General features: G+C 48.0%; 1 protein-coding gene across 9 annotated transcripts; it reads left to right on the top strand.

Annotated features, from left to right (window-relative positions):
- Positions 1 to 961: 961 nt before the first annotated feature.
- RCOR2 (REST corepressor 2) lies at positions 962 to 24,868 on the top strand. Of its 9 annotated transcripts, none has more exons than XM_083591811.1 (14): positions 962 to 1,249; positions 2,053 to 2,117; positions 13,464 to 14,891; positions 15,485 to 15,581; positions 17,553 to 17,609; positions 18,389 to 18,469; positions 19,421 to 19,473; positions 20,108 to 20,269; positions 20,955 to 21,079; positions 21,783 to 21,852; positions 22,423 to 22,638; positions 22,830 to 22,907; positions 23,032 to 23,089; positions 23,408 to 24,868. In XM_083591811.1, exons 3-14 carry the CDS (start codon positions 14,862 to 14,864, stop codon positions 24,094 to 24,096), a joined length of 1,716 nt encoding a protein of 571 aa, XP_083447937.1. In that variant the 5' UTR covers positions 962 to 1,249; positions 2,053 to 2,117; positions 13,464 to 14,861; the 3' UTR covers positions 24,097 to 24,868. The 9 variants fall into 9 exon arrangements, with proteins under 9 accessions (XP_083447937.1, XP_083447938.1, XP_083447939.1 ...); XM_083591812.1 differs by having other exon boundaries at positions 13,678 to 14,891; XM_083591813.1 differs by having other exon boundaries at positions 14,283 to 14,891.
- The last annotated feature ends 108 nt before the right edge of the window (positions 24,869 to 24,976 follow it).

Below are 24,976 nucleotides of genomic sequence, written 5' to 3' on the forward strand. Positions count from 1 at the left end.
ATAGATTCAGCAGAGATGAAATAAAGCACATCACAATGATTCATAATTAACATATGGAATTCACTGCCGTAATATGTTCTGCTGGTTGTTGCCTACAAATGGGAATTGGCCATGATGGCTAAATTGAATCTCTGTTTAGAGGCAGCATATAATACCTTTAAATAAGGAGCTTCTGCTGGGAGGTATGAATGGGAGCGAAAGGCAATGTTGCCTTCATGTCCTGCTGGTGGGCTGTAGAAACAGATTCTGGACTTGATGGGCCTTTGGTCTGATCCAGCAAGACTCTTATATTCAGCCTGTGGATTTCCTTGCAACTTAACCTTTTGCCCTTTCCCTGCACTCTTCTGCAGAAAAATGAAGTTTGCCGTTCTTGCTCAGTTTGGGATTTATTTTTTAGAGTTTGAAACTAATTATTTTATTAACATTTTTATTAGCATTTTTAAATTCACAATCTAAAGTTCATGGTTGCTTCAGCTCTACTTGGAACAACCTAAGAAATTCTCCCTTATTTTTCAAATTCTAAATCACATGTCCCCATTCAGATATCAATGTGTCCCTTTAGAGCTGCTTTTTTTGGTAGAACCTTATGTGCAGCTGGCAATAAGACGAGGGAAATACAATTGTAGTCATATAAAGCCAATAAAAATATAATTTTTAAAGAACATAAAAATGTGTGACCCATAATTTTTTAGAAAAAGAATCATCTGTTCAGTGTGGAATTCTTATAAATTTCAACTTAGTTCTAGAGAGTACCCACACTCTGCAGGTCCTCATGATGGTGTTAACTTCTTGTTTTAATCTTCTGTGCTCCAACTTTCCTAATCACTCTACCTACACCTTCTATGACTCCTAAAATGTTTCCCTACCTATACCTGATCTTTCACTAAAGGAGAGATAGTCCAGTAAAATCAGACCAAAAGGTGATCAACTCTTGTTATAAACTCACACAGTCTTTTGTGTCACTTTGTTTGTGGCAGGGCTAAGATGAGTTCTTCAGTAGGATTTAATCTGAGCCAAGGCTCACCAGAGTTTGAAGCACAGGGCTCAGCTCTGACATGGCTGAGGGCTTTTGAACATGTGCAGAGTGCTTCTCCTCCTCTTGCACAACTGAAAAATCACCATCAGCACGAAAACATCTGGGATTGCAGATATGGACTTGTAGAGGAGATGGTGTGGCTTCCTGGTTGATTTGTAAGCCTTGTTGTAGTTTTGAAGTCACAACAGGACATCGGACTCTCCTTGGGAAAAGGTAAAGTTCCAGAAATCTCTTATTTGTTGTGTGTGTCTCCTTAAAGCCAGAACATCCCAGCCCCACAGAACACATCAGCTGCAGCACCCTAGATATTCAAAAGTATTAACTTGGCAAGTACACAAGCCCATTTCTTATGGGGATCAGCTCCAACAGATCGAGGACTTTTGCTTTTTGTAAACTGTCCTGAGGCAGGCTGAACTTTTGTCACATCCCAGGAAAAAGGCTCCTGTCAGCCCGTTTTGACCTCTATCCAACCAGTGTTGTTGAATATGTGAGAGGAATGCATGAGGGGGTGGGGGAAGAGGAAAGAGAGTAAATGTTGGGAGAAGGAACAAGAAATAAGGAGAAGGCCATTGGGGAGGCTATGGTGGGCTTTGCCATGTACGGTTTGCTCTTTCATCATCAAACAACAAATTGATCCTGGAGAGTCTAGCTGGGGATGAGAATCTTTTACTTTGAAACACAATGACACAAAGGCTTTGGATCTTTTATCTGCACCCCCCTCCCCATGCAGTCCCTACAGATGCTTATTCCTATTCCTGTAGCTGGAGGGGATGGCTTCTTTGCCTGAGGCTACAATCCACATACCACACTTAATCTGGTTTAGTCTCATTGCAGTCAATGTGGCTAAACATGGTTTTATTGCAAGAAGATACTTGGTTTTTATAGGTGGGTTTTGCCTCACAATAATGCTTTAAATATTAATATTGCACATTTCAGATATTAAAAGGATTTGACTTAAACTCAGGAAATCTTACAACAGCCCTGTAATGTAGGTTACTCTTATTCCTATATTGCAGATAGAGAGCTGAGACCAGGAGAACTAGTTTATCTAAGAAGACCACCTACTGAGTTCATGGCAGAGGTAAGCTTTGATCTAGATTTCTCCAGGCTTACAGCTTATATACTGCACTTGGTTTTACCAGTCATTTGGTCTGGAATAGACATCCTTCGTTCACTGCAATTTTATAGAAAACCCAGGAGGTGTCATTGCCACCTAATAATAATAATAATAATAATAATAATAATAATAATAATAATAATTAATTATTTATACCCTGCCCATCCGGCTGGGTTTCCCCAGCTACTTTATTATTTCATTTGAGAATATTCTATGTTGCCTTCCCATCTCAGAACTAATCTGTGGTGATTTCTTTTTATTCAAATGGTATTTCAGTCCAGTATGGAGTGATAACTGGGAAGGTTTTTCTGGGGTGGTCTCCCTTTAATTAGTAGCTTCCTCTTTGTCTCTTTCTTTAAAATCAAGTGTTTTATTTCTCTTCCCTCAATATCAATTTCCAGATGTGAATTTTTCACAGTTCAGTACTGTTAAAATACAATACTAAAAAAGAAAATATATAAAGTTCATGAACCATCTTGATAATACCTTGTGGAGGGAACAGGAACTGACTAAGGAACATCCTACCTATTTTAGAGAGGGCATGCCTGATGATTCTGGGCAGGGCACATGTGAAGATTAAAACCAGATGTATTGTTTAAAAAAACCCCTATTTTGCTTATGCAACCTAAGTCAGGCACCAGAGGGCGCTTGTGCTGTAAGTTTCCCCCCTCAAAACTAGAAGGAAAAGGGGGAGGTTCAACCGCTCCCTCCTTTCATGCTATGATGGGGTGGGGGCAGGAGGTGAATTAAACTAGGAGGTGGTACTGAGTTGCCTCCAAGTCACTTGGGATGTTGCTGCTTGCTTTTTCACTGGGTCATATGACCCTGGATTCAGGTTGTGTGCCAGAGACCCAGTGTCACCTTTGGAGGAAATGTCCCTGAGACTGGAATTAGAGTCAAAGAAGAATGAGATCACAAGTTAGAGGACACCCTCCCACTCAGCACCCCCACCATCCTGTACTGCTTGCTGCTCTCCCTGCTGTAGTATCTTACAACAATATGTAAGATTCTCAGCACTAACCTTTTAACATATATGACCTTTTAACATACATTTTTGCCCCTTTAACTCCACACATTTCTCTCTCATTATTAAACTTGTGTCATCACCATCTCCTCCTTTTGAAAGCACAAGGACCTAGTGAGATCATGTGATTTACCTAGGTCACACAGATTAAACCTGTGTTTAATTCCAGTCCTCTGCTTTGTGACTCAGCTTTCTTCCTCTGAATATTACCTGTATCCTTGTTTTGAATGTATTATATAGCACAAAGCATCATGGTTCCCTGTTAGCCTGCTGGAACCGAAACCCATTCAGAGAAGCATCAGAAGCAGTTACTGGCTCCAGAGGCCCACAGAGGGGAAGGTGATAAAAACAAAATTTAACACCAGAGGTGGGGAAACTGTGACCTTCCATATATTGTTGCACTCCAACTTCCATCATTTCTGACCATTGGCCATGCTGACTGGAGCTGATAAGAACTGGAGTCCATCAACATCTGGAGGGCCGCAGGTTCCCTACTGCTGCTTTTCAAAAGCTTGATAATTCATTGTGTGTTTTTTGCCTGAGTTCTGTAAGTGCAGCAGCTTTGCTCAGATTAACACAGTGGTACCTCGGGTTACAGACGCTTCAGGTTACAGACTCCACTAACCCAGAAATAGTACCTCAGGTTAAGAACTTTGCTTCAGGATGAGAACAGAAATCGCACGGCGGCAGCGGGACACCCCATTAACTAAAGTGGTACTTCAGGTTAAGACCAGTTTCAGGTTAAGAACAGACCTCCAGAACGAATTAAGTTCTTAACCCGAGGTACCACTGTAGTGTCCTTGGTTCACATTATCTCTCTATCAGTTTATCTCATACACTGGAAGTATGCATTAATCTTTATAAAGATGAGAATACTACATTTTTATATATTTGCAAATAGTGTTTTCCTGAACTTGTGAATATGATTAGAGCAAAATGCTTAATTTCTGAATGATTGCTGCAGGAGTCCTTAATGCAGTTTCATGTCATTGTCTGCATGAACAGCCACAGCCTGCTTTTCAGTCCAAAACTGTGGCCTTTCGATTCTCCTGGCCTTGGATTTTTGTGACAAAAGTTTTGAGGGTGCTCTTCAGCTCTCATTCCTTGGGTGTTATTTCACACATGGAAGCAGTTTCCCTGCAGCTAGGCACAAGTGCCTCAACCCTTCAGGCCCTTGTCTCCCTCCTTTTATGTTAAACAGCTCTTTGACCCAGCCTTCTGCCATTCTATACTCTGCCTTCCACCATTGGGCCCCAAACCACATCCCCCCCATCTCCTTTTCCAAGAATTGACCTTCAGTCCAGCTGCTTCCCCTCATTCTGCTCTTCCAAACCTGGAACTACATATTACATTTATAGCTGCAACAGTTCTTCTCTGTTGAGAACTACAGCTCTTCTTGCACTTCTTACGGCTGTGCCAGTTGTTGATCAAGTTGCTAACTGTAATATATGAGCACAGAAAGTATGGAGTGTGAACAACAGGCTGTTTCTCTCCTCTCTGTTTGCAAACTGAATATTGTTGGCTGATATTCAAAAAGCATTCTGGCCTAACTGATCCACACCACCACCAGGTTTCTTGTCCAGCATCTTTCACTGAGTAGCATCCGCAGTCATGGCTTTTATTTTGTAGTTCTTTTTGCAGAGGTGCTGGTGGTACTATTTCCATTTCCAGCCTATTGTACCTATTGCTTTGTGAATGACAAAGCAGCTCAGGAAATGCAGGTATTCCTTCTCTTACTGCTGGTGGGGGGGGGGAGGAGGGAGAGAGTGAGCTTCCTTGCATAGCCAGCTCATGTATCCAGTCTCCAGGGGAAAGGCCAAGGTGATGGCAGGAGGAGGGGAGGCTGCATTTCACCACATTGGCTCCTTTCCCAGGCTGCTAGAGACAAGCTCCTGTGTCCTCCTTCCGGAGGGGAGGCATCATCACCCTCCTAGTTGAGAGAGAGAGAGAGAGAGAGAGAAAGAGAGAGAGAGAAAGAGAGAGAGAGAAAGAGAGAGAGAAATAGACAAGCTCAGGCAAGAGGGACTAGTGGTTAATCCAAGAAGAACAATATTACTCTCTACCCTATACCTCTTCACCAACACTCCCCAGGGAGCAGATTGCTTCTTGCTGTCCGATTCTGCCACCCCCTCCCATCTTTCTTTTCTGTCTGGCATCATCCGTGGCAGCCTCCTACTTTCCCTTCAGGCCTCTCCAGGTTTGGGGTTTCTGCCAGTCAAATTCTATATCCTCTCTTGGCCAGCATGAATGGACATGGCCAGAGGGACAGGCAGCTTGGATCATATCTCTTGTTGCCCCCCCACTCCTCCTCCTGATGAGTAGAGCTGCAAGAGGATGGCTTGGCACAGCTTGACTGAAGGCGCAGCTGCCACTGCTGAAAGCTTAACCCCTCAAGCACCAGGGCATGGGGCTTCATCTCCATCTCCATCTCCACCCTAAGGGAACAAAAGGGCAGACATTGTGCTTCTTGTGACAGTGGGGTGCTTTAGGTATGGGTGTCTGCAGGCGGCTAACTGACACCATGAAGTCCATTTGCCTGAGCAGGCAATTTTTCCTACTCTTTCTTGTTGCCACTGCTATAGATCTGCCACACAAACATGCAGGTTAATAACCTAAACTGGTGTCACTGGTGCTTGGGACTAGCTGGCTCCTTCCCCATCACATTGTGCGAACAAACATTCTTCACCCAGATAGGTTTAGGATTTGGGGTGAAAAGGGAAACTTGCACTTCTCCATCCTCCCTGCCACCAAACACTAGCAACCCTCCCCCCCTCACCCCTCGCTCTCCTGGCAGAGGGGGAGGGGGAGGGGGAAGTGTCTGTCTCTTTAAGACTGTCAGGTTGCAGGGAGCAGATGGCATCTGCTTCCAGTCCTTGTTCTTTGTGTGGCTGCACAAAAGAGGGAGCCTGTCTCTCCTGAATTTACCCCCCCCCTTTGTGTTGGGGTGGAGCTGGGTGCAGGGAGAATGCAGCTGGGGGAGGTCTGAAGAAGGGAAGGAACCATATTGGGAGGGGGTGGAGCAGATTTATTGCAAAAGTAAACTTGAATTTTCCAGGCCTTTGTGCACTGGAAAAGGGGGAAGCCAGGGACTTATTTTATTGTGGATGCAGCCCCCCACTGCACTGCACAAATGCAGCCTCAAACTTTCCCTTTCTTAGCCTCTAAACGATGGGGAGGTGCTGTAGCTGGAAAGCTGGGGACCATCATGAGGAAGGCAGAATCAGCAAAAGAAGAACTAAGTCATTCAGCAAACCCTAGAAATAGTGGGCAGTAGGCTTATGTGGGTGGGAAAAGATGGGTCTGTGTATCAGGAGTGGGAATGCTATATAGATGAACGGTAAAGCAGTGGTTATGGGTTCTACATTTCTATAGAGGTGGATCTCTCTGTCACAGAGAAGGAGCACTGGGGAGGGATGTATAGGCATTGTGGATTGTTAGTACATGTGGAATGGACATCTGAGTACAGGGTATACACGCAGAATACTAAATCTAGAGACATGAGAAGTAGTTCAGAGAAATCCATACATAGGTGTGTGTGTGTGAGAGAGAGAGAGAGAGATTGCTGTAAAGTATGTGGAATGCTTGGGTAGGAAACAGCTGTAGGCACTGGAGAGAGAGCATATAAATTGGGAACAGCATAGTCTTGTGTGGTGTGTGACTCTCTGCATTCAAGGTGGGGAGTGACACAGTTTGTGGTTTATGAGCAGGAAGGGTATGACTCTTTGTGTAAGGATGGAGTTTATGGAGCAGCAGCTGTGGAATGAGTGTAGCTTTGCAGCAGCAGAGTGAGGGAGGAAGTATGTGATGGCAGGCAGTGGGGAAATGTGATGGTATATGCATAGAGTGATGAAGTAGTAGCAACAACATGTGACAATAGAGGGAGTGTGTGTGTGGCTCTTTGTGTGCCTAGAGAAGGGAATGCAGGATGTGGAGTGTGACTAGACTTGAGGGAGCATGGCTGTGCTTCTGGATATAGGTGGGAGAGTAGAGTTGTGTATCTGTGTGCCGATGGGGGGGGGGGAGTGTGTACGTGACCCCAATCAGGCCCTTCCTCTTCCCTCTGCTCTGGGCAGTGCTACAGGCCAGGCACGCTCCCTGGAGGGCAATCAGATCCTTTAATCTTCAGCAGGATGGAAAGCGGCTGGGTCTGTTCAGAGCTCTCACTCTCCCTTGCATCAGTTCCCCCCACCCCTTGTGCTTTGGCTTTGATGTTCAGCTTCTCCATGTTGAAGCAGACAGACTTGGGCATTCACATCCTTGGGCTGCATCTGAGCATGCATGTGCAATGCGCGCACACACACACACATGCATTATTGGCACATGTTCTCCCATACATGTCCTATTATTCTGTAAATGCCGCAGGGGGAGCAGCTTGTGCACTGAGAAGACTGGAGAGTTTGCAACACTAGTCAGCATCTACTCTAGGCTCCCTAGTCTCCGGGTTCCTCATCCCACAGCCCCAGTGGAGGGAGGGCTGGTGGAGGGAGGAAGGGTAGGCGGACTCATGAACTCTGGGATCCCTGCTGACAGCAGGAGGTTTGAATGGCCTCGTATGCGGTGAAGGGACCAGGCAGGCTACTCATTGGTATCTTCTAAATTTAGGAGCCTGATTATAGTTTGGGGCTTGGAAAGAAGAGAGGAAAATACCCACCAAATAGAAATTCAGCTTGGGAGGAGGAGAGCGAAAAGCACATGCTTGCATGAATCTGCATCATGAGAATGCATTCATGATGTGTGAAAGGCACCTGTGCTCCTTTCTCTCTCACACTCTCAAACACATTATTTTTTCTTGTGCACTCACAGTAACTCCATATGACAGCTGCTCCTGGGTCAATCCCCAAAAAGAGAAATGCAATACAGACAAGGTGTTGTATTTTAATGCAGTAACGTTTACTGGTGTCAAGCTGGAACATGCAAGCTTTTGAGCTGCACAGAGCTCTTCTATCAAAGCAGAATTAATGGGGGCCAGAGTAAAATGTTTCCCTGTAATTCCAAAGCCACTGAAGCAATCTTTCTAATCCTGCATGTATATTCTATGTGTCTATGTGCACGCATGCATGAACACACACACAGAGTGTCTCTCCTTCTCACTTGAAGTCTCTGCCCTCAGTCAAACAAGGCAGCCGTGCTGGATTAACTGTTGGAACAGAAACACACAGTTTTGCTTTTCCCGTAGGAGCAATTTTCCATTGATTGTGTGGTAATTCATCCCACTTGAAATCAAGAGTTAGACACTCGAGTATTTGCTTTTCTGACTGTTGTAGTAGCAGGACAGTATCCCATTTTTCCTTCATGTCAGTCCAGTTCTTATGGGTGCATTGTGGCAGGGGCAGCATCTTCCTGGCTGGGAGAAAAACAGTGGCCAGATTGTGATAATGGTGGAAGTTGCCAGATCTCAGAACCCTACCAACAGTGCTACCCTGAGAGAGGACTTGGTGTCTCTTATTTTTGAGCCAATATGGAAGCTAAACCCCAAGCAGGGCATTGAGCCAGCCGGGCTGTGCTGCTGCAGAGAGATACAAGCCACCCCACTGCTCCCATAAGCTAAGATTGTGGTCCTCTTGTCTTAGCCTTGTTGGCTTCCCCTCCAAATCCTGTGTCCTCCTGACCCCACTGCAAACATAGTGGGTGGCAGGAACAGTGAGCTATAGCTGTATCTTTCTGTTGTTCGAAAGCACAGGGGCTCGCATTAGCTTTATCCATTGTCTAATCATAACCATGGCACGTAATCATAGCAAACCTCTTAATACACACAGATAGTCATCTCCAGCAATTCAACCATTTTGGGGCCTTCTCCTGACCCACTCAATTTACCCTGGTTGTATGATACGAGCAATAAAGGGGTGGTGGTAAAAAATAAAGCACTTCTTGCCTGGTTCTCTCCGCAGCTTGGCAACTGTCTCCTTCCTGGGATAGTAGCCTGGGCTCCTGCTCTCAACCCCACCCCCAGCATGTCACTCAAATAAAGCAAAGGGGGTGGGAGAGGCAGAAGTCCAGCAGGGAGTCAGCAAATCTGTGTTGTGTGGGAAGTGGGCAGACTGGCCCTTTGCTTTTGTGTTTGCAGCTGCTGCTATTGCCACCCAGCCTGGCATTCACATTCTGGTCTTCCTTGCACCACTCCCTCTGCAAAGAGAAATGAGCAGTAGTCAGAAGGAAAAAGCTGCCCTATAACTTATAACTCCTTCTTACTCCCCAACAGTCTCCCTCATGCAGCCATTTTTATACGGCTGTTGCTATTTGTGTGTGTGTGTGTGCGCGCGCATATGCATGGTACACACACACACACACACAAACACACAGAGCAAAGGAGCAGGTGTCTGTTTAGACAATGCAGTTGCTTTGTCGTGTCTCCAGTGGGAGGGCAGGATGGGGGTGGGGTGAAGAAGGGAAAGGGAATGGGGAAGAATAAATGTAAGAGCAGGATTTCCCCTGTGTGACTGTGACAGTGGTAGACGGGTCTGTGGGCATGACTCCTGCATAGGCTGCTATAGTTTTTTTGCGGAGGGGATTAATGTGCATGTGCATGTGTGAATAGGTATTTGAATGACTGACTGACAAGAGGATGTGATTTAAGAGACATCACTACATTTGGAGTGAGAGTAGAGGTAGTGAACTTTCTGCTGTCTTTGTTATGCATTGTGCTAAGGCTGTAGCTCATAGCTCTTGAAATTTCGGGATGAAGGCAGAGTGAGAGAATAGAATCCTGGATTTGGTGTGGTGTTTGGGGTTGAGGGGGAAAATGGTTTGGTTAGCGACCGCTGGGAATGTTTGTTTTTCCATTTCAGTTTCTCCCTTGATCCATTTACCTTACCCAGGCCTGCTCTGTTTTTCATGCCTTTTGTGACAGCATGTCATGCCGTTAGAGGACTGTGTTTGTCCGGTCCTTGCTGCAGGAAGCAAACTCCCTTCCATAGCTGCCTGTACTGAATGGATTTAGCCCTTGTCTGACTAAAACACTGTGTCCTCCTAGCGTGGCTAAGGCCTAAATAAAATGGTTTTTCCTCTGTTATGCAGCTGCTCATGCCAGGAGATCTAAACTGCCACAAAGGCTGAAGGGGCTTGTGGTGTTAGGTTTGCCGTGCTGCAAGAGGTATCAGTTTCATCATGTGTGTATTACACTGGTCTAGGTGTGTGTACAAATGTGTGCATATGCTCTACAGTTTTACATGCTTCCATGTTCCTTATTCTCATTGTTAGCCACTTGGGTTCAAATTCTAGCCCAGCCACATATATTGTAAACACACACACACACACACACACACACACACACTGAAAAAGGAGACACATCTGCTTACAGTCCAGGAGCCATCTAGATTCACAAGGTACACTTAGGAAAATCTGTTTCTCAGTCTCTAATCTCCAGCTAGGAATAACAACAATGTGCCTCAGCGAGCTCTGAGATTTTGTTGCTGTAGAAAGCAGAAGTTGTGTGCTTCTACATCCTCTTCGCTACAGCTCTCCAATGCCACAAATCCCCCTCCTTTGTGTAGGGAAGAGAGAAGCCTGTAATGCTTCCTGGATGATGGACTACAGCTCCATACACCATAATCAATCAGGCACAAACTGTGTCTCCCCCCCCCCATCTACACACGGCTGTCCCCTCTTATTCTGTCCTCTCATGGACTCTATAAAATACAAATTAAAACCAGGTTCCACAATTGAGCTGAAGATGGGATGATAGCCCATCTCAGGACACAAAACCAGAGTAACTGCTCTCCTTTGCAGAAGCAGCCGAGATAGAAAACCCTGACCCCTGCATTCCATTCCAGCTAATTGACCAGGAAACAAACAAGACTCCAGAGACAGGGTGGATGGCCTCAGCTCCCAGAGTCCTCCCTCCCTTCCTGCCAGCTCAGTCCCCTCTCCCCCCACTGCGCTCCTCACCACCTCCACCGTACAGGGCTGGAAGGCAGCCTAGGACCTGAGCTCCTTTGACACATCAAAGAGCTGCTACAAAGAGTCTGTGAACAAACAGAATTCCCTACTAAAATTCTCCCCTTTGCTTCCTCCTGCTTCCAAGCAGCAGGGTTGGCGAAGAAGCTATTGTTCCTCCTCTGCTCTTTCCTTCCAGCAGGGAATTTCTCTGTCATGTTGACAGTGCCATGCCTCTTTGCACCCAGGCGCAGTTTTGTCACCTTGCTTCTCTCCGCCACCCACCACAGCCCTCCTCAACCAGCCATTATTTTATGGCCCTGTTTAGCCATGCTCTTTCAGATCTCCACAATATTTTTTAGCCCTCCTGAATCATTAGTCTGGCTGCCTTGGAGGCTGGTAGTCTATTCCCACAGTGAATCCTATTGCAAGTAAAATGACAGGAAACAAGAGAGGCTGATATTTATGAAATGGAAGAAGAGAGAATGCCTGAAACAACCAAAAAGGGAAAGCAGGGGGGCATCACCACGTGAATTTCTGTAGAAATCACCGAAAGTTCTAGCAGGCTGACAGGAAATGTGGGGAAAGGACCTAATGTTAAGCAGGCTGGGGTAGACAGAGAAAGGATGACTAGAGGAAAGCATGGTAGAGTTTTTTGGGTTAGCAGCTGGTAATTGGATGGACAATTTACCTGGAGTCCTGGATCACCATGCAAAGGAGGTGTAGAGTTAGGTAAACCCAGGTCTTAAAAGTTAGGCAGCGTACACCCCACACATTAAAAACACACCTCTCCCCCCAAACTCATGAGAAGGGTACTGGGAATTGTAGCTCTGTGAGGTGTAAATTAAAGTTCCCAGCACCATGAGTCGGGAGTGCTTAAGTGCTTGGTGTGTAAAGAGCCTAAATCTGTGGCTCCCTTTAAGGACCCTTTTCATACCTTATGCAATTCTTCCTCAGGAACTCTTACTCACTCTGGCCAACTCACACTGAGTGCCTATTGCTAGAGACAATTAAATGGACCTCCTCTCTCCTAGATACACATTGTCAAATACTTAAATCAGTTTGCTTCAAGTGGGGGATGGGAGAGGAGGTAGGGAAAAGATTGTCTTGGATTGGGAACATGGACACAGGACTAGCAAGGGGTGTGGCCTGAGGAGAGTCCCATGGACCTGAGTTTCTCCACGCAATGTTAAATGCACAACCACCATTCAGTTTAATCTTGAATGTAGTCAGGAAGTGGCTTAAATTCCCCACCCCCAAAACTGACATTTGCAGTGTCACTTCTGCAAGACATATCATAGGAAGATTGGTTTGAATCCAAGTGGCTACCTGATATGTTGTATTTTCCTTGTAAATCAGTTTATTATTACCCATCTTATAAGAGAAAAGGACTAGAATAATATTTTTAACTTGCGTGTAATGGGATTTTTAAGAACATTTGCTTTTTGTTTCTTCACTATGGTATATATTCATAGACACAGGTGTGCAGGGCTGGCCCAAGACATTTTGTCACTGCAGGCAAAATGCCCTGCTGCCCCCCCCCCAGCAGATCCAGGTCCCTGCGCTCACCCAATCCCTGCAGTCTAGCACTGCAACTGTACCCTCACCTGTGGCTGTGCCCATGCTGCCACCACGACACAGTGGCAAGGGTGCAGCTGCAAGGGCAATGGTGCTGTGATGGTGGTGCAGGAAGTCCTGGTGGGGCTAGTAGGCACACAACAATGGGGGAGGGGAGGGTTGGATCCGCTACCTGAAGCAAATGGCTTCACCTCGCTTTGTGCATGGGCTGCTCCTGTGTGCAGTAAACCTTGTGTAAGGGCTACCATTTTATCCTTCTCCACGAGTGAGACCACCGAAGAGAATTTAGACAGAAGCAGCCCAACCATGAGGAAAGGTTAATTGGCTGCCTTAGGCAGCTGATTGTGGTGTGGCAGAGGAGAAAAGGGTCTGATCTGATGAATAGGACTCACAACCATTGGTAATTCTCTTACACAGGCTCCCCTGAAATGAATGGGAGCTGCGCAAGAACATCATAGTGTGTCGCTCGTGTTCATTTCAATGAGACTAGTAAAGGGCAACTTCCTTCTCAACTAATTGTGCCCCTCTGTGTAGAGGGTGGGGTGAGTGGATTCATTTGGGTTTTCCTAGTTCTGTTCTGCAGAATTGCAGATCTATCCAGATTGAAGCTGTCTTCTAAAAAGCAGTGTGATGGAGATAGTGATGCCAAGGGAATAGGTCAATGTGATATAGGGGTGTGGACTTGTTTTCTCTCACTTTGGAACTCTCCCATACACAGGAGCCAAAGCTCTACATAGTGAGCATAAAATGACAGCTAAGTGAAATTTTGAGAATGTTAGATGACTTCACAGTTATGTGTCTTATAAAGATGCTGCTGTTCTGCTGCTACCAAACAGTGTCTTTCTCCTGGATAAGGAGAAAGTGAGAGAAGCCAGATTAGAGCAGAAGCAATGGAGGGGGAAGAGAGACTTTCCCACGTGTCTCCTGCTGGGAATTGAATATCAGCATCTCACGGCACCTTCTCCTCATTCGCTACAAGGGGAACAGACTTCCTCCATCCTTCACCCCTTTGAAGAAATGGGAATTCTTTTCTTTTCTCTCTTTTTTAAGACAGAGCAGCTTGTGCTTTCAGAGGACTGATGTGCTCCCTCCCCGCTCCTGACCTTTTCCTCCCCATTCTGCACATCTGGCCTCCACCCTCCCCTTTCTGCGCGCCTCTTGCCCCTGCGTGCCTCCTCTGGCCAGATGTGCAGGCAGGCGGAAGAGTCTGAGGGGAGGTGCTAAGGCAGAGAACTGGAACTACTTTCTCACAGCAGCAGCAGGAGCAGGAGCAGGAGCAAGAGCAAGAGCAAAGCAGCCACAGACTCATTGTGTGAGAGGGAGGGAAAAAGAGATGGTGGCGGCAGCAGTAGGAGACGGCAGCGCCTGCAAATAATCCTCTCATGCAACTTTTCCTTTAAGTGCCTCACACGCACGAGGGAGGCTTTCCTCCTGATCCTTCTTCTCTTTCCTGGTGATAAAAACTGGGACTCTGGAGAGGATATTCCCTTTTTGTACAAGTTACAGCAGCTCTGAAGAAGAAAAGAAAAGGACTGATCTTTTTTTGGGGGGGGGGGCTTAGGTAGACTTTTAGGGACCAAAGGACTTCTCCCCCTTTTACGTTTCCCTAGGATTTTTAAGGTGATATTTCCTCCCTCCCCTTCTTCTTTTTGCAGATTGGAGGATCTTAGCTGGAGAAGCAGCTTATTTTAGAAGTTATCTTTTTTAGGTTGCTGCTCCCCCAAACACACATCCTATTCCAGGTGTTAAGCTCCCCACTTTCTCAGAGCATCTCCTACATAACTTCAGCAGTACCGAGTTTCCCCTCATGGTTCATACCCATTACAAGGAAGTTTACAGTAACTTTGGAATGAGAGACAAAAATTCAGAGTGGGAAAGGAAAACCTGAACTCTGATCTTTCCTCCCTTTGCACAGAATTTACGTTTAATTCCTACCTTCACTGCAATGGATTTTTACAAGGGGCATTAATTTCCTCCTCTTAATGTTTTAAAGTTGGAAGTTGCAGCAAAGGGGGAGAAGAGACGGCGGAACTTCAATTTTTAAAAATTTAAATAACACACAAGTATTTCAGTTTCCTGAAAGAGGTACGAAGACTGGAAGGGGAAAATATATCCTTTCCCAGCCTGGTGGTCTGCTGGGACTTGGAAGATGCCTTCCGTAATGGAAAAATCAGGGATCCTGTCCAGAAGCCGGTCCAAGTCAGCCACCAACGGCAACCACCAGAACTCAGAAGATGACAGCAGTGAAGAGGAACACTCCCACGGTAAGCCAAGCTGAGCTACATGCTATGCTCACACGAGGAGTTATTAAAAGTGTCTGTTTCTCAAGACTTCATTGTACTCAAGGGGGTGGGAGGATTTGAACCAATGGATGCGTGGGTTGAAGGTCTGAGATGCCCCAGTTAAAAAGAGGGCTGAGAGAGTCCACTGTGCTGTGCTGCGGTGGAACAAAGAGTTTGGTATCAGGGACCCTTTTGGAGCTGGACTTCAGGCCACTGAGCTCATGACACCAATGGCTTTAGTGTGGCTCTTTCCAATAGAGGGGAAAGGCCTTTATTAGGCTCACCTTGCCCTCTACTGGCCACAGAGTGAGAGTGGGCGTGGGAGAGGGAGAGCTGGTAACACAAATGTGGGGGGGGGGGTGTGCAGAGAGAAATCTGGCTCCATGAGGGCTGTGGGGTGAGGTTGTGGGGGCATAGCTGATGGATAATATATCTAAGAAAATGTTTGTTTTGGGGTGCATATGACAGCATGTGAGTAACACGTAACTTGGAAAACTGTAGTTTGTAAAGCAACAGAGATGGTGCAGGGAGAGGGCTAGGAGTGTGCAAAAGAGAGAGTCTTACCCTGATTGCAGGAAGCAGATGATGAGCTCCTTCAGTGTTGTGACATGAGGCTTCAAAAGAAGAAAGGGGGGCGCACAGGTGTTAGTCTGGCTCAAGGTGTTCCAAAAGGTGAGGTGCTGTTAGTGAAGTGCATCTTCCCAAATGTCAGCCCAAGCATGTGTTATGCTGCTGCTTGGGATCCTTGAATAAAACAGTGTGATAGTTGCCAGGTCACTGTGGTTGGAAGAGACACTTCTTTCCCTTAATCCTTTCCAGTTGCTTCACACTTTAGTGATCACCCACCTATCTTACCTCTGACATTTGATCCTTTTTTGCCTGTGTGGTCAGACCCAGAAGCAGGATGAGGGTGGGGATCCTCTGCAACTGCCCCTTTCCCTTTTTCCACCTTCACCCATTGGCCAGGTTAACAAAGGAGCCAGCTGGGGGCTAGAATTAGAAAGTTGGTTGGGGTTTGAGCTCATAGCTTTATTGTCCCCAGAGCCCTCCCGTCATCTCTCTCCCCACCCTCCCACCCGAACTCTGTTATGATTTCCTGTACACCTCTGGCTTTGTTAGGCTTCCTCTTCCACCTCCCTCCATTCTCTGTGGGATGTGGTGGTGGAGGGACAACCCCCCGCCCAGTACTCCACATGTCCACTGGTGCACCTGCAACTGAACATCTGCTCTAGGAGATATACAGTGCTGTTGATAGGGCTGGATGGGGAGAGACTTTTGTCCATCTGCCACAGGCTATAGATACACAACACAAGTAAAACCACCCTAGTCAGATTTCATTCTCAAAACTCATTTTGGACCGAAGCTACCTCAGTGTGTCACCTGCATTTCAAGGTGTGTGTATGTGTGTGTTTACCCTGATAGTATAACCATGACCATCCATCCACCAGCAGGTTTTGCTTTAGCTCTCTTGAACTGTTGGATAGGACTGCTGCCTTCTCTAGTTCTCTCTCCCCACCTTGAATATTGGATCATGCTCTAGTGAGCCGGGTGGTGATGGTGCATGGCCCTAAGGTGGTGTCATTTGTCTTTGCCAACTGACATCCACCCCTCACCCCACCCTGCCCAACACCACCCTAGAGCTGCCAGATGCACTCTTGGGGGAGGTGCAGATGGTGCCCCCAAGATATATCAGGAGAACCATGCCCCTTCCGGCACATGGCCACATGAGGATCCCATCACTGCCATCCCAGAAACTGCTCTGTAGGGCACAGTGTGGGTGTTTCCCAGAATGGATATGGAGCCCTTTCAGCAGACACTCGGCCCCCAGCCCAGCATGTGTTTCTTGGCCCCTCTGCCAGAAAGTGAAAGCTCAGGAGCTCCTTGGCATGACGTTGGCTAAATGTTTCCAGATCTTGCCTGCCGTTCAGCAGCTGCTTGGTAGCTTGGGTTTTTTTTGTTTTTTTTTTAAGGAACAGGAGTTTGCAGAGGGTGGTGGAGAAAATACTAGGCTATCCAAAGTTATAGTGAAAATGGTGCATTTGCTGCCTGGGAAGGTTTCTCAGCAGTAGCCTTTCTCTTGATGTTTCCCTGGAGGGCTCCCAAGGGTCCTTGCTTCTCAAGTGCCAAAGTGCTTCGGGTGGTGGAGGGTATGTGCACTGAGTGTTTGTACCAAGATCCTCCTTATTCATTTGGAAGGCTGCTATGGCTTGCTCAGCCATTTATACTGTTGCCCCCTTGGCCATACCGCCACCGCCTTTGAGGATGGAACAAGGCAGTGATAGAAGGAACACACAAACACTCCACTGCAATATCTCAAGTAGAACCAGGACTCCTCCCAACCAAAACATGCAATTGCCCCTTCATATACAGTAGAAGTCTCCCCCAAATACTATGCTGAACCACTGAACTTAAAAGCAGTGGAGCGTCTCATTCTGCTTCCTGCACTCTCCACATCCCTTGGGAATGTCTCTGGGCATTTGAGGCTATTCAGGCAGGAAGCACCAGCCAAAAGTGAACTGTTCCCATTCCAAGGGATGATCCGACTCCTCTCTTGAGGGCTTGTATCGCTGTCTGAGCCAGCCTTTGCCCTCTCTCCCTTGCAGCAGCAGGTCCTTCAAGCTTGTCTTTCTTGTTCCCTTACAGACAGCATGATCCGTGTGGGAGCAGATTACCAAGCTGTGATTCCAGAGTGCAAACCAGGTAAAGGGAGGGGGGGGCACATATAAGCATTACAGATTACAGGAGAGGGTTAAGCAAGAAGGCAGTCATGTTCCCAGCTCCTTCAAATAAAGGCTCTGGCTTAACAGTCCTGGTGGATCATTGCATTCTGAGTCCTCCTCCTTCCTAAGTGGAACCTGAGCATTTCCCCCTAAGGTGAACAAGGGCAACGGGTCCCACCCCCACCCTGCTGCACCAGATGGCTTCTCTCTGACCATCCCCCTCCTGCACCTGGCAGCAGCCCGAAGCTCTAATGCAGTCACACTCTCTTCCAGTGCCAAATCTTTGGCGCCTCCTGCTTACAACCACCCTGGCAACGCGTAGCTGCTAGTTTCTGGACCTGGAGGCTCCACCTGTCTTTGCTCTTGGTTCCGGGGTGAGTGGGGTGAAATTATATGTACCTCCTCCCCACATGCTGTCCAAGAGTGAAGGGAGGGGTCCACCAAAGTGTTGGATAATGTGTAATACAGGTGGGGACTGAAGACATGAGCAGACTGAGTGGGCGTGATGGGGGGGGGCGGTCACCTACCAGGAAAACACAGTGAAAGCTGACTGAGCTGGGATAGCTCGCACTGCTGGCTAGGATACCGGGAGAGAGGTTGTGTTTGTGTGGACACCAAGCCATCCACTGCTTGCTTCAGCACAACAGCATTCCTCTCTCACCACCCTGATTTTCAGCAGCAGCAGCAGCAGATGAACCTATCAGGAGATCCTGCCCAGAGTGCTTAAAGCTTTCTCTTCCCTCTGTCTTTGTAATTCAGAGAGCCCAGCTCGCTACAGCAACAAGGAGTTGAAAGGGATGCTCGTTTGGTCTCCAAATCATTGCGTCTCTGATGCCAAATGTGAGTTGCTCCTCCCTCTTTATTGTGTAAAAAGTGGAAAGGCCAGGTCAGATCAATGGCTGGGGCTGGGCCCTGCGCACTCCTGTGGAGCTCTCCTCCCTTCAGGCCATGTTGGATGTTCCAACAGCCTTTGCTCCCTGGCCTGGATTCTGAACCAGTTCCAGAATCAACCAAGAACCAGCCTGGCTAAAATAGGGGTGGGGGTGGGGAAATGCATTCCATCTTCAGCTAGTAACAGAGCCTCTGATTGACAGCTCCCCCTTCCCCCCCTCCCGGGACTCCTAGAAGCAATTACCGAGCGGCTGGTGCGCTGCCTCCGGCTCCTGGGTTATTAATCTGGCTGGTGCAGGCAGCTGGGGGGGGGGGAGAGAAATGGTGTCGCTGCCTATGCTGAAGCAGAGAGGCCCAAAGTTGGGGTTCCGCTTGCCCAGGTAGTGCTGTCGCTTTTGAAGAGGGCGGCAAAAGATTGATGCATGGCCAATTGTCACCCCAATAGCTTTGTCATTAAGGGTTTGTGTGAGAATATATCACATGTACATAATATATTTTACAGCCACACTTTCCACTTCTATGGGGGATGCTTCTCCCCTCTTTCCCAAACATGAATTCACATGGGACCGGCAGACACATCTCTTGGGCAGTGCTCTTGTAACACAGATCTAGTGTGTGCTGGACCCTCTGGCCACATGCCTGCTTTTATGTTCCTCTAGAGGGCGCACCGCAACATAGCACTTCAATTTTCTCCCCTCTTTGCTAGCAGGAGGGGCTCCTCACCGGAAGCCCCAAAAGTGGTTGTGGATGTGATGGAAGAGGAGATGATCACTGCCATCCCCACTGGGCAGGCAGGCAGGCTAGTCAACCACCGAGGGAAAGAGATGTCAGAGGACGAAGCATCTACATCTTCTCTGTTTCCCTCCCCCAGCACTGACGGTTGCCTCTTTCTCCCTCTAGTGGACAAATATATTGCCATGGCCAAGGAGAAGCACGGATACAACATAGAGCAGGTAGGAAAATCAGAACAAACTGGATTCCCTGGGTGGTGCTTCAACAAGTTTTACTTGGAGTAGACTCATTAAAATTACTGGGCCTAACTTAGTGGTGGTCATTAATTTCAGTGTAAATCTTAAGTTGAATACAACCCCTTTTTCTTGACCCTAACTCAACATTTCTGAAATCCTACAAATTTTATAAGAGCAGAGCAAATTACACAAAATTAGACATTGTTTGATCGGGTTAACCAAATTAGATTTATTGGACACTTCATTCCATTTAGCATCAACTTGTAAGCCAGTAAAAGCTTATTGGAAACAATGCTACCCAGTCTTAAGATAGGCATTTTCTCATAGCAAAAATATGATACCACAGGACCAGGTGAGAGGTTGAGAGATACATTTAAGAGGGATCCCTCCCCCAAGAGCTGACAAACATGCCATTCCATGGCCAAAGGTAACCCTTCCTAGCCCATCTCTCTTTCACTGACCTGCTTGCCATCACTATCTTAACCTTGTAAGGTTATCTTCAGAATTGCCAGAAACTAAGGTATCGCCAGACTTTCAGGAGCCATATTTTCAGGAGTGACATTCCACTGCTGGGACAGTCACTCCTCTCTCTTACCCATTGCCTTCTTTCCCCCAACAGGCTCTGGGGATGCTGCTGTGGCACAAACACGATGTGGAGAAGTCCCTGGCTGACTTGGCCAATTTCACACCATTCCCTGATGAGTGGACGGTGGAGGACAAAGTCCTGTTTGAGCAAGCCTTCAGCTTCCATGGCAAGAGTTTTGCTCGAATCCAGCAGATGGTATGCGTTCCCCTCTTGCTGGTGTAAGTGGCAGGGTGGCTGGGGTCCAAAGAACAATCCTCTTCTCACGAGTGTCCAGTGCCAGGTTGGCCTCGTCAGGCCCCTTCCGCAGCCCCACTGCCACCTCCTGGCTGTTCTCTGGGTGAGCAATGATGCAAGTGAAGGAGGGGAGCAGCCTTTCCTCACCCTCTTGGCCCTGGTTCAGTTAGCCAAGAAGAAGAGGGCAAGGAATGGGAAATAGGGACAGCAGCAAGGTGGAGGTAAGGCTGAGGGTATCTTGCATAAGTCCTCCTCCAAAACTTGCAACCAGATATGTGCCTATATTGACAATTTACAAAACTGTTTTAAGGCCTGCTCTTTGAAATCCTGGGCTGGCTGCACCATGATTTTCCCCTGTTCTGTATCCCCTTTTTACTCTATATGGGGAGCCAGCTTGTGCAATTATATGGGCTGATGGTTGTTTCTGGACCAGATTCCCCATTTCACTAGTCCCATTCTGGCACCGCCTGTCTCTCACACACAATATACGAATGACCCAGTGCCACAGCTCTACTCATTAACTCTGTATTTGAGCATCACTCCATGGCCTAATTACATGCCTATTAGAATTACCTTGTGCCACACAGTAATTCAGGTTTTGGCTGCCCTCTTCTACTCACCGTTCCTCCTGCGACTCCTTGCTTAGCTTCCTGATAAGATGATTCCCAGCCTGGTGAAGTATTACTACTCCTGGAAGAAAACCCGGAGCAGGACTAGCGTGATGGATCGGCAGGCCCGCAAGCTGCTCAGCAAGAAGGAAAAGGATGACAGGTCAGAGACCAAGAGTGCATGTATGTGGGGTGGATGGGCTTAGCAGGCTCGTGAAGGAAAGGGTTTGTAGCAGAGGTAGCTGGGTGGCTGGGCCTGTCACAGAGCCAATAACTTTGCCTTCAACCCCAAAGCAGTTTCATTAGTGGGACCCCACCAATTAATGGAACACTACAAATCAGTTTCTGAGGCAGGGAGCCTGCCCAAACCCAGTTAAGCCGAATATAATGTCAAGATTTGCCCATAAAACCAATTGCAATCTAGCAAGGACAGAACCAGGCAAAACATTGATGGCTTAGAAGTGATTACCTTGTACGCAATTCTTGGGTGGACACAGCCTGGACTTCTAAAACTCCAAGACCCCTGCTTGTGCTAACCACTGCATCACTGTAAACTTGTTTTAAAAAAAAAGTACGTGACAGAATTCCAAACTTTTCTCCTGCAATTTAAGTCTCTCCCACTGCTTGGGAAAAAGTGGGGGCACAAGCAGAGATGGCCAGAAGTTCGTTTTCTCCAGTGAAGCTGAGCCAGGATGCAATGAACAGCAGTAATTACTGCCTCCCAGAAGAGCTCAAAGCAAGGATGGCAATAGCCCAGTAGGGGGAAGAGACCTATTTGGAGAAACCAGAAAAAGACTGCAGGAGAGGCAAGTCATATTCTGGAGCAAGCAGAATAACTTCTAATGTCTGCTGCATTTCCCCTACAGTAATGATGAACTGGAGGAAGGACGGCAGGCTAGTGAGGGTGAATTTGATGCCATGGATCCCAAGAAGGAGGTAAGGGGAATGACCACTAACAGGTCCAAACTAAGGGTAGCTAAGATAAACAAGGGTAAACATGGTTCCAGGACCTTCAGCGGCAAGAAAACAGGCACTTTGCCATGAAAATGGTTTTTGGTATGTTTTTTTTAAAGTACAGGGCACACAAAGTCCTGAATTTATCAGGATGGAGATGTCATGTGCCAAGGAACATTAAACCGCTTAGAAGAGCTATAACTGAATGACAACTGTATGTCAAAAGGAACTGGGTGGTAGAGGACTGGCTGATACATTAACCTAAGAAAGATGGGGTTGTAACCAGTGAAGTTCTACCTGGGGGGTCGACCCACTGAAATTAACGAACCTAAGTTAGCCATGTCTATTAACTTCAGTGGATCTGTACTGAGTACAACTAGCACTGGATACAACCCAAGGAGTTACCCCTGCCAAGACAGATTACAATCCAGCTTCTCAAGGAAGCGGCATTAAAGGGCATGGGAGGAAGAGCTGCAGTGGGGCAGTAAAAACCATGGTAAATTTGAAGGGAGGTCCTGTTCAGTTTTCTCTCACTCTCATTCTCCTCTCCAGCCTAGTTACCAGAAGCCCCTGAACAGCAAGCCAGGGCCTGTGAAAAAGGAGGTACAACTGTCACAGTATCGGCACCACCCACTACGCACTCGCCGGCGTCCTCCCAAGGGCATGTACCTGAGCCAGGAGGACATTACAGGCCTGTCTGCCAGCCCAGACATGGCTGTTCTCACCCTGCGCCACCTGGACTCCCAGCTGGTTTCCCTCAAGCGCCAGGTAGCAAAATCCTAAGTGTGTACACGTGGTCACAACTTGCTGCCTGCCTGCCTCCCTCCCAATGAGCATGCACCGCCCCTTACGGAAAACCTGTTCTCCTTTTCATCTTCCAAAGAATTTGGGCTCTTCAGACTATGGGGGTGGGCAAGGGAGCTGTTGCCTCCTGACCTTCCAGTCTCTGTCCATACTAGGTACAGAGCATCAAGCAGATCAATAGCAGTATGAAGCAGGTGCTAGAAGGTGGAATAGACAAACTACGGCCACCCGAGGTGAGTGTGCATGCGCAGGCAAGCTGCCCTTTTTCTGTAATGGTAGTTTCCAGATTTCTCTGTTCGGGGGAGGCATAAGAGGGAGGGAGGCAAAGCTCAGACACGCTCCTTTTCTCCCTTGCAGACAAACATCAAGTTCAATTCACGCTGGACAACAGATGAACAGCTGCTGGCTGTACAGGGTGAGCCTTCAAGGTCCAGCAGGTGGGAGCCCATGCAGCAAAGAGGCGACAGGCTGCCTCCTCTTAGCAATGCAGGGCTGAACTAGGAGAGGATGGATGGGTTATTCGCCTCCGTTGTATCAGAGAAGGATATTGGTCTTTGGGATTTGAGGGCCAGAGTGCAGGTTATGATCACCCTAAAGTGGCACCCTCTGTACCAAATTTCTCCACCATGGATTGGGGGCCTGGAGACACAACAGTAGGTAGCTGGCTTGCCAAATGGTGGCATTTGGTTATGTTGCGGGACGGTGCAAAAATCACCTCTCTTTTCCTGCTCAGCCATCCGAAAATACGGCAAAGATTTCCAGGCCATCGCAGAGGTGATTGGCAACAAGACAGTAGCCCAGGTGAAGACTTTCTTTGTCAGCTACCGGCGCCGGTTCAACTTGGAAGAGGTGCTGCAGGAATGGGAGGCTGAGCAGGAGGGTGTGGGGCCGGCTGCCCCCCAAGGTAGCTCCCCTTCTCAGGACCAAAAGAGCTCTAGCGCTTCGTTAGCAAGCAGTGAGGAAGAAGATGAGGTGAGGAGAGGGGCTGCCCCCAAGTACCAACACTGCACAGACCTCTTGAGCTTCTCCAGCACTGAAAGCTCTCCTTCTGCCCTTTTGCAGGTACAGATCACTGCAGTGTCCCGTTCCCTGCAGCAGCAGCAGCAGCAGCAGCAGCAGCAGCAACCGCCGCCACTGCCCCCTCCGCCGCCACTCCCAGCGTCTCCCCGGCCACCACCTGCTGCCCTCTCACAGCCACCCCCTTTGCTGAGGCCCACACTTCCAACAGCACCCACGCTGCACCGCCAACCCCCACCACTGCAGCAAGGCCGCTTCCTGCAGCCCAGACTGTCGCTCAACCAGCCGCCACCCCCGCTCATTCGGCCAGCCACCTCTCGACAAGCGCCCCGCAGCGGCCAGCACCCCCCATCACTCCTTGGTGGGATAGGAGAGCCCCCTCCCCCCTCCTCCAGCTCCCTCTGAGGAGGGGTTTCAGAGTGCTTCCTTTGACATCTGTGAGCCTGGCTCTACAACAGTCACAGCTGGGATTGGTACAGTCCTCCTCTCCCCCCGCAAGGTGTGCATCGGCTGTGGTGGTCATGAAAAGGGAACAGGGGAAGGAGGGGCTTCGGGGTCCCAACTGTCATCTGACCCAGTTCAGGTAGCATCCAGAAAGCTGGCAAGGAATCCCAATCCCCATGTACATTGGGGTGGGGGTGGGGTATTTTTTTTCTTGGGAGGGGAGGGAAGAGAAAGGAAGTGATAGGACTAGTAGCTTGGGGTGGGTTTGGATTATGTTTACACTTTTGCAGGATCAGTTGCGTCAGTGCCTGTGTGAATCGGGGATTGGGGGGAGGGCAAGGGGAGGTATGTCAGAGTTGACACAGGTGGAAGCTTGGGGGGAGGGGGAGGAAGGAGGGGAGATTTACACCTGATCAGACTGGATGCAGAGGCAAGAGTGCTCCCAAGTAAAGATGCCCCTCTCTCTGTAACAGCAATTTCCCTTCCTCTCCAGTTTCTACATGGAGATTTGGAAGGGGGGGGAGGGAATGAGTGGCAGCTTGCTTTGCTCTGTACTTGCCTGTCCACCTTGCCAGGCAGGAGTCCCTGGCAGCAAAGATGTAACGACTCCCTAAAGAGTAGGATTGGGCAGTCTTCTGTGTACGATTCCCCTCCAAGGCCCCACCCATTGCTGGGAGTCTTTTGTTGTTGTTGTCGTCCATGGAGCATTTTCAATAAAGGTATTTTGTTACAACTGGCTGGTCTTTCCACCCTGTGTCTAGCTCGGGAGGCAATGGAGCATGGGGAAAGTGTGTGGCATTCACAATTGCCCAAATCAAGGCAGAATATAAATTCTGTGCTC

This window comes from Podarcis filfolensis, assembly GCF_964270895.1.
Source record: "Podarcis filfolensis genome assembly, chromosome: 16".
Taxonomy (NCBI): Eukaryota; Metazoa; Chordata; class Lepidosauria; order Squamata; family Lacertidae; genus Podarcis; species Podarcis filfolensis.

Excerpts from the sequence above, each read along its gene's own strand:
- RCOR2 (XM_083591811.1), top strand. The coding sequence starts at position 14,862 with ATGACAGCAGTGAAGAGGAACACTCCCACG. Across the intron at positions 18,470-19,420 it reads TTGCGTCTCTGATGCCAAAT|TGGACAAATATATTGCCATG; the intron begins GTGAGTTGCTCC and ends TTCTCCCTCTAG. Across the intron at positions 22,639-22,829 it reads TGGTTTCCCTCAAGCGCCAG|GTACAGAGCATCAAGCAGAT; the intron begins GTAGCAAAATCC and ends TGTCCATACTAG.